Here is a 17,105-nt window from a genome sequence, read left to right on the forward strand (position 1 = left end):
GTCTATATGAAACCTATTTCAATTAATCAAGTCTTAACAAGTTTGATTGCTTAACATGTTGGAAACATTTAATCATGTAAATATCAATCTCAATTAATATATATAAACATGGAAAAGTTCGGGTCACTACAGTACCTACCCGTTAAATAAATTCCGTCCCGAAATTTTAAGATGTTGAAGGTGTTGACGAATCTTCTGGAAATAGATGCGGGTATTTCTTCTTCATCTGATCTTCACGCTCCCAGGTGAACTCGGGTCCTCTACGAGCATTCCATCGAACCTTAACAATTGGTATCTTGTTTTGCTTAAGTCTTTTAACCTCACGATCCATTATTTCGACGGGTTCTTCGATGAATTGAAGTTTTTCGTTAATTTGGATTTCATCTAACGGAATAGTGAGATCTTCTTTAGCAAAACATTTCTTCAAATTCGAGACGTGGAAAGTGTTATGTACAGCAGCGAGTTGTTGAGGTAACTCAAGTCGGTAAGCTACTGGTCCGACACGATCAATAATCTTGAATGGTCCAATATACCTTGGATTTAATTTCCCTCGTTTACCAAATCGAACAACGCCTTTCCAAGGTGCAACTTTAAGCATGACCATCTCTCCAATTTCAAATTCTATATCTTTTCTTTTAATGTCAGCGTAGCTCTTTTGTCGACTTTGGGCGGTTTTCAATCGTTGTTGAATTTGGATGATCTTCTCGGTAGTTTCTTGTATTATCTCCGGACCCGTAATATGTCTATCCCCCACTTCACTCCAACAAATCGGAGACCTGTACTTTCTACCATAAAGTGCTTCAAACGGCGCCATCTCAATGCTTGAATGGTAGCTGTTGTTGTAGAAAAATTCTGCTAACGATAGATGTCGATCCCAAATGTTTCCGAAATCAATAACACATGCTCGTAGCATGTCTTCAAGCGTTTGTATCGTCCTTTCGCTCTGCCCATCAGTTTGTGGATGATAGGCAGTACTCATGTCTAGACGAGTTCCTAATGCTTGCTGTAATATCTGCCAGAATCTTGAAATAAATCTACCATCCCTATCAGAGATAATAGAGATTGGTATTCCATGTCTGGAGACGACTTCCTTCAAATACATTCGTGCTAACTTCTCCATCTTGTCATCTTCTCTTATTGGCAGGAAGTGTGCTGATTTGGTGAGACGATCAACTATTACCCAAATAGTATCAAAACCACTTGCAGTCCTTGGCAATTTAGTGATGAAATCCATGGTAATGTTTTCTCATTTCCATTCCGGTATTTCGGGTTGTTGAAGTAGACCTGATGGTTTTTTATGCTCAGCTTTGACCTTAGAACACGTCAAACATTCTCCTACGTATTTAGCAACATCGGCTTTCATACCCGGCCACCAAAAATGTTTCTTGAGATCCTTGTACATCTTCCCCGTTCCAGGATGTATTGAGTATCTGGTTTTATGAGCTTCTCTAAGTACCATTTCTCTCATATCTCCAAATTTTGGTACCCAAATCCTTTCAGCCCTATACCGGGTTCCGGCTTCCCGAATATTAAGATGCTTCTCCGATCCTTTGGGTATTTCATCCTTTAAATTTCCCTCTTTTAAAACTCCTTGTTGCGCCTCCTTTATTTGAGTAGTAAGGTTATTATGAATCATTATATTCATAGATTTTACTCGAATGGGTTCTCTGTCCTTCCTGCTCAAGGCATCGGCTACCATATTTGCCTTCCCCGGGTGGTAACGAATCTCAAAGTCGTAATCATTCAACAATTCAATCCACCTACGCTGCCTCATATTCAGTTGTTTCTGATTAAATATGTGTTGAAGACTTTTGTGGTCGGTATATATAATACTTTTGACCCCATATAAGTAGTGCCTCCAAGTCTTTAATGCAAAAACAACCGCGCCTAATTCCAAATCATGCGTCGTATAATTTTGCTCGTGAATATTCAATTGTCTAGATGCATAAGCAATCACCTTCGTCCGTTGCATTAATACACAACCGAGACCTTGCTTTGATGCGTCACAATAAATCACAAAATCATCATTCCCTTCAGGCAATGACAATATAGGTGCCGTAGTTAGTTTTTTCTTCAATAAGTGAAACGCCTTCTCTTGTTCATCCTTCCATTCAAATTTCTTCCCTTTATGCGTTAATGCAGTCAAGGGTTTTGCTATTTTGGAGAAATCTTGGATGAAACTTCTGTAGTAACCAGCCAATCCTAAAAATTGACGTATATGCTTCGGAGTTTTTGGGGTTTCCCAATTTTCAACGGTTTCGATCTTTGCCGGGTCCACCTGGATACCTTCTTTGTTCACTATGTGACCGAGGAATTGAACTTCTTCCAACCAAAATGCACACTTTGAAAACTTAGCGTACAGTTTTTCTTTCCTCAATACTTCTAGCACTTTTCTCAAATGTTCTTCGTGCTCTTAATCATTCTTTGAGTAAATAAGTATGTCATTGATGAAAACAATGACAAACTTGTCAAGATATGGCCCACACACTCGGTTCATAAGGTCCATGAACATAGCTGGTGCATTAGTTAAACCAAACGGCATGACCATAAACTCGTAATGACCGTAACATGTTCTGAAAGCAGTCTTTGAAATATCATCTTCTTTCAGCCGCATTTGATGATACCCGGAACGTAAGTCAATCTTTGAATAAACAGACGAGCCTTGTAGTTGATCAAATAAGTCGTCGATTCTCGGTAGTGGGTACCGGTTCTTGATGGTAAGTTTGTTCAACTCTCGGTAGTCGATACACAACCTGAATGTACCATCTTTCTTCTTGACAAACAAAACAGGAGCTCCCCACGGTGATATGCATGGTCGAATGAAACCACGCTCTAAAAGTTCTTGTAATTGGCTTTGCAGTTCTTTCATCTCGCTGGGTGCGAGTCTGTAAGGAGCACGAGCTATTGGTGCCGCTCCTGGTACAAGATCTATTTGAAATTCAACGGATCGATGTGGGGGTAATCCCGGTAATTCTTTCGGAAATACATCGGGAAATTCTTTTGCAATGGGAACATCATTGATGCTCTTTTCTTCAGTTTGTACTTTCTCGACGTGTGCTAGAACAGCATAGCAACCTTTTCTTATTAGTTTTTGTGCCTTCAAATTACTAATAAGATGTAGCTTCGTGTTGCCCTTTTCTCCGTACACCATTAAGGGTTTTCCTTTTTCTCGTATAATGCGAATTGTATTTTTGTAACAAACGATCTCTGCTTTCACTTCTTTCAACCAGTCCATACCGATTATCACATCAAAACTCCCTAACTCTACTGGTATCAAATCAATCTTAAATGTTTCGCTAACCAGTTTAATTTCTTGATTCCGACATATATTATCTGATGAAATTAATTTACCATTTGCTAATTCGAGTAAAAATTTACTATCCAAAGGCGTCAATGGACAACTTAATTTAGCACAAAAATCTTTACTCATATAGCTTCTATCTGCACCTGAATCAAATAAAACGTAAGCAGATTTATTGTCAATAAGAAACGTACCAGTAACAAGCTCCGGGTCTTCCTGTGCCTCTGCCGCATTAATATTGAAAACTCTTCCGCGGCCTTGTCCATTCGTGTTCTCCTGGTTCGGGCAATTTCTAATAATGTGGCCCGGTTTTCCACATTTATAACAAACTACATTGGCATAACTTGCTCCGTCACGACTTGCTCCGCCATTACTCGTTCCGACACCATTTGTTCCTTTCGTTCTATTAACCCCTGGTCCGTAGACCTCACACTTCGCCGCGCTATGACCATTTCTTTTACACTTGTTGCAAAATTTGGTACAGAACCCCGAGTGATACTTTTCACACCTTTGGCATAGCTGCTTCTGATTATTGTTGTTGTTGCGGTTATTATTGTTGTTGGGATGATTGTTGTAGTTGCTGTTGTTGTTGTTGTTGTTGTTGTTGTTGTTGTTGTTGTTGTTGTTGTTGTTGTTGTTGTTGTTGTTGTTGTTGGGATGATTGTTGCGATTATTGTTGTAATTGCTGTTGTTGTTGTATTGGTGATTCTTATCACCGTTTTCCTCCCACTTTCTTTTGACTTGCTTCACATTGGCCTCTTCAGCAGTCTGTTCTTTAATTCTTTCTTCAATCTGGTTCACTAGTTTGTGAGCCATTCTACATGCCTGTTGTATGGAGGCGGGCTCGTGTGAACTTATATCTTCTTGGATTCTTTCCGGTAATCCTTTCACAAACGCGTCGATCTTCTCTTCCTCATCTTCGAACGCTCCCGGACACAATAGGCACAATTCTGTGAATCGTCTTTCGTACGTGGTAATATCAAATTCTTGGGTTCGTAACCCTCTAAGTTCTGTCTTGAGCTTATTGACCTCGGTTCTGGGACGGTACTTCTCGTTCATCAAGTGCTTGAATGCTGACCACGGTAGTGCGTACGCATCGTCTTGTCCCACTTGCTCTAGATAGGTATTCCACCATGTTAACGCAGAACCTGTGAAGGTATGCGTAGCGTACTTCACTTTGTCCTCTTCAGTACACTTACTTATGGCAAACACCGATTCGACCTTCTCGGTCCATCGTTTCAATCCGATCGGTCCTTCGGTTCCATCAAATTCCAAAGGTTTGCAGGCAGTGAATTCTTTGTAGGTGCATCCTACACGATTTCCTGTACTGCTAGATCCAAGGTTATTGTTGGTATGTAGCGCAGCCTGTACTGCAGCTATGTTTGAAGCAAGAAATGCACGAAATTCCTCTTCGCTCATATTCAAGGTTTATCGAGTAGTCGGTGCCATTTCCTTCAAATAGTCAAATGAAACAAGTTAATCATACAGAATATTAAGAGCAGTCAATAGTATCTCATAGCATAATATGAACTCATTTATAAAAGCTTTTTCTTCATATTAGCGTTTTATAAGTTTAAATTCGGGTAGTACCTACCCGTTAAGTTCATACTTAGTAGCTAATATACAATTCAACTACTACAATTCTATATGAAAAATTGATTATAATAATATTTCGCGTTCAAACTTTTATACAATATTTTACAAACTTACAATACCGCTTATTTTACATATAGCATGAAATATAGCACACAATAACTTTGATACAAGATAGTTGTGAAGATAATTCTAGCTAGTACACAAGTCGTTCAGCAAAGGCAATAAAGACACGTAATTCATACGTCCAGAAACAAGTCATGCATTCTGGTTTTACTAGGACTACTTCCCATCCTTGGTCTTGTGGAACATAACCGTTATGGCCGTTGATAAGACAGCGTGTTGTAACGTCGTCAAAGGGATGAGGGTTACGTAATGACCAACAGTCTCGTAATAACCTAAAAACCTCATTTCTTACCCCAATTACCGACTCTGTCACTTGTGGGAATGTTTTGTTTAATAGTTGTATCCCGATGTTCTTTTTCTCACTTTGGTGAGAAGCGAACATTACTAACCCGTAAGCATAGCATGCTTCTTTATGTTGCATGTTAGCCGCTTTTTCTAAATCACGAAGTCCAATATTCGGATATATTGAGTCAAAATAATTTCTTAACCCATTGCGTAAAATAGCATTTGGGTTCCCCGCAATGTATGCGTCAAAGTAAACACATCGTAACTTATGGATTTTCCAATGTGATATCCCCCATCTTTCGAACGAAAGCCTTTTATAAACCAAGGCATTCTTGAAACGTTCTTCGAATGTCTTACAAACTGATCTCGCCTTAAATAGTTGTGCCGAAGAATTCTGACCGACTCTAGACAAGATTTCATCAATCATGTCTCCGGGTAGGTCTCTTAAAATATTGGGTTGTCTATCCATTTTGTGTTTTTATACTGTAAAATAGACAAGAGTTAGATTCATAAAAAAAAATACTTATTAATACAAGCAATTTTTACATATATCATAAAGCATAAGCACACTATATTACATATATTACACCACACGAATACAACTATCTTATTCCGACTCGCTTGTTTCTTCTTCTTCTTCGGTTTTGGTTCGTTTTACCAAGTTTCTAGGGATATATGATGTTCCCCTAATACGAGCCGTCGTTTTTCACATTGGTTTAGAAAAACCTGGTGGTTTAGAGGTTCCCGGGTCATTGTTACAACTTAAGGGCTTCGGGGGTTGACGATACATATAAAGTTCATCGGGGTTGGAATTAGATTTCTCTATTTTTATGCCCTTTCCCTTATTATTTTCTTTTGCCTTTTTAAATTCAGTTAGGGTAATTTCTATAACATCATCGGAATTCTCGTCGGAATCCGATTCATCGGAGAATTGGTAATCCTCCCAATATTTTGCTTCCTTGGCGGAAACACCATTGACCATAATTAACCTTGGTCGGTTGGTTGAGGATTTTCTTTTACTTAACCGTTTTATTATTTCCCCCACCGGTTCTATTTCCTCCTCCGGTTCCTCCTCTTCCGGTTCTGATTCTTCTTCCGGTTCTGATTCTTCTTCTGGTTCTTCTTCGGGAACTTGTGAATCAGTCCAATATATATTCGACTCTTTGTTATTATTAGGTGAGTCAATGGGATTTGTGCTAGAGGTAGACATCTATCACATAATATCAAACATGTTAAGAGATTAATATATCACATAATATATACATGTTAATAATATATAGTTTTCAACAAAAATGTTAAGCAATCATTTTTAAAGAAAACACGGTCGAAGTCCAGACTCACTAATGCATCCTAACAAACTCGATAAGACACACTAATGCAAATTTTTTGGTTCTCTAAGACCAACGCTCGGATACCAACTGAAATGTCCCGTTCTTATTGATTAAAAACGTTCCATATTAATTGATTTCGTTGCGAGGTTTTGACCTCTATATGAGACGTTTTTCAAAGACTGCATTCATTTTAAAACAAACCATAACCTTTATTTCATCAATAAAGGTTTAAAAAGCTTTACGTAGATTATCAAATAATGATAATCTAAAATATCTTGTTTACACACGACCATTACATAATGGTTTACAATACAAATATGTTACAACAAAATAAGTTTCTTGAATGCAGTTTTTATACAATATCATACAAGCATGGACTCCAAATCTCGTCCTTATTTAAGTATGCGACAGCGGAAGCTCTTAATAATCACCTAAGAATAAACATGCTTAAAACGTCAACAAAAATGTTGGTGAGCTATAGGTTTAACCTATATATTATCAAATCATAATAATAGAAGACAAGATTTCATATTTCAATACACATCCCATACATAGAGATAAAAATTATTCATATGGTGAACACCTGGTAATCGACATTAACAATATGCATATATGAATATCCCCATCATTCCGGGATCCTCCTTCGGACATGATATAAATTTCGAAGTACTAAAGCATCCGGTACTTTGGATGGGGCTTGTTGGGCCCGATAGATCTATCTTTAGGATTCGCGTCAATTAGAGTGTCTGTTCCCTAATTCTTAGATTACCAGACTTAATAAAAAAAGGGGCATATTCAATTTCGATAATTCAACCATAGAATGTAGTTTCACGTACTTGTGTCTATTTTGTAAATCATTTATAAAACCTGCATGTATTCTCATCCCAAAAATATTAGATTTTAAAAGTGGGACTATAACTCACTTTCACAGATTTTTACTTCGTCGGGAAGTAAGACTTGGCCACTGGTTGATTCACGAACCTATAACAATATATACATATATATCAAAGTATGTTCAAAATATGTTCAAAATATATTTACAACACTTTTAATATATTTTGATGTTTTAAGTTTATTAAGTCAGCTGTCCTCGTTAGTAACCTACAACTAGTTGTCCACAGTTAGATGTACAGAAATAAATCGATAAATATTATCTTGAATCAATCCACGACCCAGTGTATACGTATCTCAGTATTGATCACAACTCAAACTATATATATTTTGGAATCAACCTCAACCCTGTATAACTAACTCCAACATTCACATATAGAGTGTCTATGGTTGTTCCGAAATATATATAGATGTGTCGACATGATAGGTCAAAACATTGTATACGTGTCTATGGTATCTCAAGATTACATAATATACAATACAAGTTGATTAAGTTATGGTTGGAATAGATTTGTTACCAATTTTCACGTAGCTAAAATGAAAAAAATTATCCAATCTTGTTTTACCCATAACTTCTTCATTTTAAATCCGTTTTGAGTGAATCAAATTGTTATGGTTTCATATTGAACTCTATTTTATGAATCTAAACAGAAAAAGTATAGGTTTATAGTCGGAAAAATAAGTTACAAGTCGTTTTTGTAAAGGTAGTCATTTCAGTCGAAAGAACGACGTCTAGATGACCATTTTAGAAAACATACTTCCACTTTGAGTTTAACCATAATTTTTGGATATAGTTTCATGTTCATAATAAAAATCATTTTCCCAGAATAACAACTTTTAAATCAAAGTTTATCATAGTTTTTAATTAACTAACCCAAAACAGCCCGCGGTGTTACTACGACGGCGTAAATCCGGTTTTACGGTGTTTTTCGTGTTTCCAGGTTTTAAATCATTAAGTTAGCATATCATATAGATATAGAACATGTGTTTAGTTGATTTTAAAAGTCAAGTTAGAAGGATTAACTTTTATTTGCGAACAAGTTTAGAATTAACTAAACTATGTTCTAGTGATTACAAGTTTAAACCTTCGAATAAGATAGCTTTATATGTATGAATCGAATGATGTTATGAACATCATTACTACCTCAAGTTCCTTGGATAAACCTACTGGAAATGAGAAAAATAGATCTAGCTTCAAAGGATCCTTGGATGGCTTGAAAGTTCTTGAAGCAGAATCATGACACGAAAACAATTTCAAGTAAGATTTCCACTCGAAATAAGATTGTTATAGTTATAGAAATTGAATTAAAGTTTGAATATGATTATTACCTTGTATTAGAACGATAACCTACTGTAAGTAACAAAGGTTTCTTGATCTTGGATGATTACTTGGAATGGATTTAGAAAACTTGGAAGTAAACTTGCAATCTTGGAAGTATTCTTGATTTTATGAAACTAGAACTTTTGGAATTTATGAAGAACACTTAGAACTTGAAGATAGAACTTGAGAGAGATCAATTAGATGAAGAAAATTGAAGAATGAAAGTGTTTGTAGGTGTTTTTGGTCGTTGGTGTATGGATTAGATATAAAGGATATGTAATTTTGTTTTCATGTAAATAAGTCATGAATGATTACTCATATTTTTGTAATTTTATGAGATATTTCATGCTAGTTGCCAAATGATGGTTCTCACATGTGTTAGGTGACTCACATGGGCTGCTAAGAGCTGATCATTGGAGTGTATATACCAATAGTACATACATCTAAAAGCTGTGTATTGTACGAGTACGAATACGGGTGCATACGAGTAGAATTGTTGATGAAACTGAACGAGGATGTAATTGTAAGCATTTTTGTTAAGTAGAAGTATTTTGATAAGTGTCTTGAAGTCTTTCAAAAGTATATGAATACATATTAAAACACTACATGCATATACATTTTAACTGAGTCGTTAAGTCATCGTTAGTCGTTACATGTAAATGTTGTTTCGAAACCTTTAGGTTAACGATCTTGTTGAATGTTGTTAAACCATTGTTTATTATAACAACTGAGATGTTAAATTGTTATATTATCTTGATATTATGATATATAATATATCTTAGTATGATATATATACAGTTAAATGCCGTTACAACGATAATCGTTACATATATGTCTCGTTTCGAAATCATTAAGTTAGTAGTCTTATTTTTACATATGTATTTCATTGTTAATACACTTAATAATATATTTACTTATCATTTAACATAATTAACCAAGTGTATCAATATCTTAATATGATTCATATGTACCTAGTAAGACGTTGTTATAACGATAATCGTTATATATATCTTTTTCGAGTTTCTTAAATTAATAGTCTCATTTTTATGTATATAACTCATTGTTAAAATACCTAATGAGATACATACTTATAATAAAATCATGTTAACTATATATATAACCATATATATGTCATCGTATAGTTTTTACAAGTTTTAACGTTCGTGAATCACCGGTCAACTTGGGTGGTCAATTGTCTATATGAAACCTATTTCAATTAATCAAGTCTTAACAAGTTTGATTGCTTAACATGTTGAAAACACTTAATCATGTAAATAAAAATTTCATTTAATATATATATAAACATGAAAAAGTTCGGGTCACTACACAATGTAACCAAAATCCACTTCACCGAGCTTGTGGTATGGGGTATTTCTAATTAGACTTAGGGGGTTCATTGATGTCGGGACTTAGAAGCTATGCACTTAGTACTAGTGTAGACAAGGGCATGAGTTTGGCTAGTTAAAAAGTTAAAGAGGAAAAAAACACAAACATATGCATGATTCTAGTTATGGTTGACATTCGGATTTAAATATATTTATCTGTACGAATGAGGGTCACGTTAAAATTTCCAAACCTTATAAAGTTTGATTGGTTCGACATTCGTAACCGTTTTACACTAATTTTTATCCGAGTCATGGCTAACCCAATAAACCCATCCCGGATGTAATTTCACCCATTTTGTGTTTCTTTTGACATGCTACCTAGATACATTTGTATTTGTTGTTAAAAGATTAAGTATGGATCATGAAAAAGTTGTGAAGGATATTTGTTTCACTTAGTCCTAAGTGTTGATCCATTTGTTAATTGGGAAAATGATTGAGGCTCATAATGTTATGCATAGTGTTAGAATTAGTAAATTAAGGAAGTGTGTTATGAGATGCATTTTGTGGTTTGATGTAGTTAAGGTGAAAAATTGTTAGAGGTGTTGAATGATTGACCTAAGTTGCCTTTACATCTCAATTCATAGTTAAAATTGTTTTGCAAAAAGTTATTTGAATCAATGCCACTTCGGTATAGTTGTTTTATAGTCAAAAACAGATTTGCTTGAGGACAAAAAAAAGCCAAGTGTGGGGGGTTTGATCGGTCCCTATTTGACACGATCGTTTGTGCTTAATTACGTGAAATTAATCATGTGTGAGTGAAAAAGGAGATACTTTGATATGGTTTTGTGTTTTACAGGCAAGAAAAGATATTGGTGTGAAACGTGGTAGAAAATAACGGTTAAAGGCGGATTGCGGGCAAGATTGAAGAGATCGAAAAATGACCCAGGAATTAACATTGCGTAAAATACGCCAGTTGGGGCGTAAAATACACCACATCTCAGGTCTGGCCAGAGCAAAACCCACTTTCTGGCGTAAAAATACGCCCAAGCTGAAACAACACTGGCGTAAAATACGCCAGGTATGGCGTAAAATACACCAACACAAAAAAGCTGATGCCGGGAAATACGAATTTTAGCTTTGGGACCAAGTTATCCAACCCCTATATAAGGAGACCATTAGGGTTACGAAAGGAACACTTTTTCCATCAGTTTTTGCAGCAGAGATCACGCCCAAATACACCAAAACATTCTCAAATCATCATTGCTCAAGGATTCAAGCTAGGATTAAAGTGTTGTTCATCATGCAATCTTCAAGAATCTCCATAATCATCATCACCAACATGCTTGGCTAGTCTTCTTAACTTTATCCTTTCCATGAACAAATAAAATATGTATGATTTCATTCAAGATTATGTGGTTTGTGATGTTTCAATACTTATGGATTATGATATTGTGAACCAAATCAATTGTTGATTAATGCAAGTTCTATGTTTAGTTATTGCAAGTTAAATTATAGTGATTTAACAGTGTGTTCTTGATCCAACTTAGTGTTAATTAGATTAGGGATAAAGACACAGTGTCTAGGTTTCATAGTTTAATCCCAAGATAATAGAAGTAACGAATTTAAGAAGTCTTGTCTATGAGATTTGATCAACATTTGGTAAACATAACACTTGTTTGAATGAATACATGTTAGATTGGGATTGTGAAAGGATAAAGGCTTTACTCTCATTGTTTACATCTCAACACTCTCAATTGCACTTTAGTTTAAGTTTTAATATTAGTTGATAAATCTTAGTAACTTTTAGTTAAACAACCAAACTAACCTTGAAATTGCTTGCTAGTTAACCATAACTTTCCGTGAAACGAATCTTGCTTACCTTATCTAAAGTAGAGTAATAAGGCTATTTTTGACCGGCCCATCGACACCGATCACACCCAGAGTGAAAACACTCTCAAAAGTAGAAAAAGTCATCTCTCTCTCTTTATTCGACGGATAGAGAGATTGTTTTCGAGTAAACCTCCGGTCAATAAGTAAAAATTTTTTAAATAAATAAAATTGAGACGTCATGAAAATGGTAAAATCAAATTTTCATGGGTTTTAAATCATGTCTGATTATATAAAAGAGTTTTGTTAACACGTGCTCGTACAGAGTACTAACTAATCATAAATTTTCTTTACGTAAAAAATATTAGTACATTAATTACATACAGAGTATTTCTTTTAGAAACTTTCAATTTTATTCAATGCATTTTAGACCTTGAATACATTAAAAAAAATTCCAAGTTGGACACACACTAGCAATCAACATCATGTAAAACCTTCAATAGTTGTAGGATGAACCAGTAGACTTGGTATGATTATACAAACCTGAGAAAGCCAATGTAGACTATAAGAAGAGTGAACAAAGTGCAAACTTCTATCAGGGAAGAGTCGACCATAAAACGAACCAGGAACAGCCGAAACAAAACAATGGCCAAACCAATCCTTTTCGCGCTTCTCCTTTTTAAGTTTTGCATAAAATTCAGGTAACAACTGAAATAATTGATTGAAGTCATTTCCAAATAGGTCATTCAAGGATACTTGAAATTGTGGTGTTTTAAGATTATATGCTTCGCACGCGTCACTGACTGTATGTATTATGGTAGATGCAACCAATAGTGTATTTTTGCTAGATAAGCATCCCATATCTACTATCTTAAAACAATGACCGAAGACATTATGATAATTAGCAATGCATTTTATAATTGCAAGCTTTAGAATTGGTTGCACTTTTCGTATCACGATTTCCTGGAGAAACATAGCATTTCAATCATCATAGTTAAGTGCAAAACCTTTCGATTGATATGTGTAATAAGTAAGACTGGAAAACCGGTCGGGTTGGATCGAGACCCAAATGGGTTTGGGTCAAACCGGGTCATGGGTCGAACGGGTCTCAAAATTAAATTTTTTAAAAATTTTATTTTGTTATAAAATATCTAGATTGTGTTATAAAATATCTAGATTGGATGTTAATTTTATTATTATTATATTTCTTGCATAGTAATATTTTATACTATAAATAGACATGTATGGTAACCATTTAAGGTGCACCATTTTTCTCTTGAAATATCAATATCAATATTTCTTCTCTCCTTCTTCTCTCTTTTTCTCTCTTTGTTCTTATAACCATTAAAGGTAGTTATAAGCCTACTGAATTATAACACGTTATCAGCACGAAAAGCTTAGTGTAATTAAAAGATATCTCAAACGAACACGAATCACTAATCAAGGTATGAAATTATTAATAATTTTCAGACTCGAATATATCAAATTTTGGACTACTAACATTTATATTTATGTTATTTAAGTTATATATGGTCGGTTATACCACCTGAATTATATTTCTGTAATCTAACTTTTACTAACTTCACTAACATTTATATTTATGTTATTTAAGTTATATATGGTCGGTTATACCACCTGAATTATATTTCTGTAATCTAACTTTTACTAACTTCACTAACATTTATATTTATGTTATTTAAGTTATATATGGTCGGTTATACCACCTGAATTATATTTTCTGTAATCTAACTCTTATTAACTTCACTAACATTTATATTTATATTAATAAGACCTCATGATTGTACGCAACACGTCATTTGACAACACGGTACTTTATGTACGCAACACGTCATTTGACAACACGGTACCATGGGTCGAGATTAATTCCGATCAATACGAATACGACGGGGTCTTTATATGTTATCTAACATTTATGATTACTTATGCAATTAATCATTATTTATTTCATGCATACTAATGTTTATTCTTAAATTTATAATTTTAAAAGTTAAAATAAAAAAATAGTTTGTATTTTTATTAAAAGTAAATCTTAAAAGTTAAAATAAGAAAAAGTAGTTTGTACTTTTATTAAAAGTAAATCTTAAAAGTTAAAATACAAAAAGTAGTTTGTATTTTTATTAAAAGTAAATCTTAAAAGTTAAAATAAGAAAAAGTAGTTTGTATTTTTATTAAAAGTATATCTTAAAAGTTAAAGTAAGAAAAAAAAGGGGATGGTAAAATGGAATAGTTTTTTGTCAAAAATGAAGTATTGAAAATGAAGTGGTCTCCTTCTATAACTAAAAAAAAATATATACTTTTATCAAATGAATTTTTTTGTGGCCGACAATTTCAAACACGAGTCCGTGTTTAGTTTATCAAGAATATCTCTTGCTTTGGTGAAAGGTCACGATCACGATATCAGGTGTTGTGAAAGAATTAAAAAATTGGTCAAGTGGCCTTTTAAAAACTAGAAAAAAATTTAAACAAAAAGTTTTTTTTATATATTTATAATTTACGGGTAACGTAAAAAAAGGAAATTTTTAAAAAAAAAAAACAAAGAAAGTGTTTAAATGAGTTTTACAGAAAGGGGGAAAGCAAAGTAAAAAAAAACTTTTTTCCAAACAAAGGTAAATGAAAGTAGGACTTAATACAAGAAAAAAGTAAACATCTCCTAGACGTGATAAAATCTATCAATGATAAGTATTAGACTTGATGAGCTAAATGTGACAAAAATATTTCAACATGTCTTATGTTAATTTTCTAAAATAAGTTATTATTATTCCGAGTTTAACACATATACATATGTTAATTAAAAACAACCTTTTTGTTCTTATGTAGTGTTGGTTGCAATTTTGGTTGTATGCCATAATTCCATCCAGTAGAGTGACAATAGAAAACTTTTGATGATAATCAATAAAAAACTTTTTTCCAAACTTGTCAAATGTTTTGTTAAAAACGTGACCGTTGAAAAAAGGAGGTTGAATAATAAAACTTAAAAAACAAATTATTTTTTTTAAGAGTGTGCATCAAAATGGCCCGTTTAATAATGGGGAGTAAAAATATAGTCAAATTGTTTCAACGAACAAGGGTTCAATTGGATGTCTCTTAAAAAAAATCCGCGGGTACGGGTGATGGATCCAATGGATCCGCATCCACGACCCGCGGGTGCTATCCCTAATTGTGACAAGTACAAATCAACTAAAAGTCTAAAAAATAAATGCTCTTATAGGGACCAAATGTTCACAATAATTGCCTAAGCTAGATATGAAACAAATAGTTCATAAAAAAAAAAGGTCGTTGTGCGTTTTCGGGATGATAGCCGAAATATACTTACAAAAGTAGGTCAGCCGTCAATTCTTTATGGCCGTATCAACGTAGATCAATAAAATCATTTATGGTTTTGATAAAAGATTAATTAAAAAATTAATTGTTTTTTGGTCTTGGATTCTCGGTAACAAAAGCAAAGGTTGTTTTTGGTTGCCACAACAAACAAGACAGAGGTTGTTGACTTTTGTTGTTAAACATGGCACAAGTGAACAATAACAATAGATTATTGTTTTTGAAAAGAATAATGATGCGTTAATTTTATTGTATAAAATAAAATTAAAGAAAATGGTTTTCATTGATGACTATGAACAAACGCAAACAAAGTGTTTGTGGTATTTGGTGATTAAAAAAAAAGTGCATCTAAAGCTTCTACTGAAAATAATATGCATCTAAAGCTTCTACTGAAAATTAATGTGCAAGGTACAACGTATAACTATATGGTCAAATTCATTTGAGCCTTCGGAGTCACAAGTATATGATGTATATATATATTACTCAATTAACAAAATAGTAAATCTAAATTAATTCATATGAATAGTAAAACGAAATTAATTAATTTACTATTCACATAAAAAAGCGCATATGATAAAAAGCGCATCGCATATGATAAGCGCATATGATAAAAAGCGAATATGATGAAAAGCACAACGCATATGATGAAAATCGCATATGATTAAAAGCGCATATGGTGAAAAACACAGCGCATATGATTAAAAGCGTATATGGTGAAAAGGATATATGATAAAAAAAAAAAAACACATATGGTGATTTATAAAAAAAAAAAAAAAAAAAAAAAAAAAAAAAAAAAAACACATATGGTGATTAATGGAAAGCACATATGGTGATTAATGAAAAGTATATTGTGAAAAAGAATCACAAATGTTTCTTGAAAGAATTCAAGGTAAGATATATGAACCAATTCATCCATCATGTGAACCATTTTGATATTTCATGGTTCTAATAGACGCATCTAGCGGATGGTCTCATATTTGTATGTTATCAAGCCGTAATATGGCATTTGCAAAGTTTCTTGCACAAATTATTAAATTGAGAACACATTATTCTGATTACACCATTAAAAGGATGAGACTTGATAATGCTGGTGAGTTAACATCTCAAGCATTTAATGATCATTTTATATCTACAGGGATTGTTGTTGAACATCCAGTTGCTCATGTGCATACACAAAATTGGTTTAGCTGAATCAATAGATAAACGCTTACAGCTAATAACTAGACAATTGATAATGAGTACAAATCTCTCAATATTTATATGTGGACATGTAAATTTACATGCTGCGACATTAATTCGCATTATACCATGTGGAAGTCGTAAATATTTTCACTTAATACTTGATTTTGGCCAAGAGCCAAATATTTTCTACCTTAAAACATTGGTTGTGCAGTGTATGTTCCAATTGTATCACCACAACACAATAAAATGGTTCTTCAAAGAAAGATGATAATATATTTTGGATATAAAACATCTTCAATCATAAGATATATTGAACCCATGATGGGTGATGTTTTTACAGCACGTTTTGCTGATTGTCATTTTAATAAAACATTGTTCCCTAGATTAGGGGGAGAAATAAAAATAAAAAATAAAATGATGCTTCATGATGTGAACATCAATTAAGGTATATTGAACTCGCACAAAAGAATGTGAAACGAAAGTTCAAAAATAATGCATATGCAAGAACTTGCAAATTAATTACTTTATGCATTTACAGATATAAAAAAGTGACTAAATCATATATACCAGCGATAAATGCTCCA

At 33.6% G+C, this 17,105-nt stretch overlaps 1 protein-coding gene across 1 annotated transcript in view; it reads right to left on the reverse strand.

Annotated features, from left to right (window-relative positions):
- Nucleotides 1-17,105, reverse strand: part of LOC139874877 (S-adenosyl-L-methionine:benzoic acid/salicylic acid carboxyl methyltransferase 3-like) — a 65,788-nt gene that overhangs the window by 32,557 nt on the left and 16,126 nt on the right. The window contains exon 3 of the mRNA XM_071862273.1: nucleotides 12,544-12,963. Coding sequence (XP_071718374.1) covers nucleotides 12,544-12,963 — 420 coding nt within the window. The remainder of the gene's footprint in view (nucleotides 1-12,543; nucleotides 12,964-17,105) is intronic.

Source organism: Rutidosis leptorrhynchoides, chromosome 1, assembly GCF_046630445.1.
Source record: "Rutidosis leptorrhynchoides isolate AG116_Rl617_1_P2 chromosome 1, CSIRO_AGI_Rlap_v1, whole genome shotgun sequence".
In the NCBI taxonomy this organism is placed as follows: domain Eukaryota; kingdom Viridiplantae; phylum Streptophyta; class Magnoliopsida; order Asterales; family Asteraceae; genus Rutidosis; species Rutidosis leptorrhynchoides.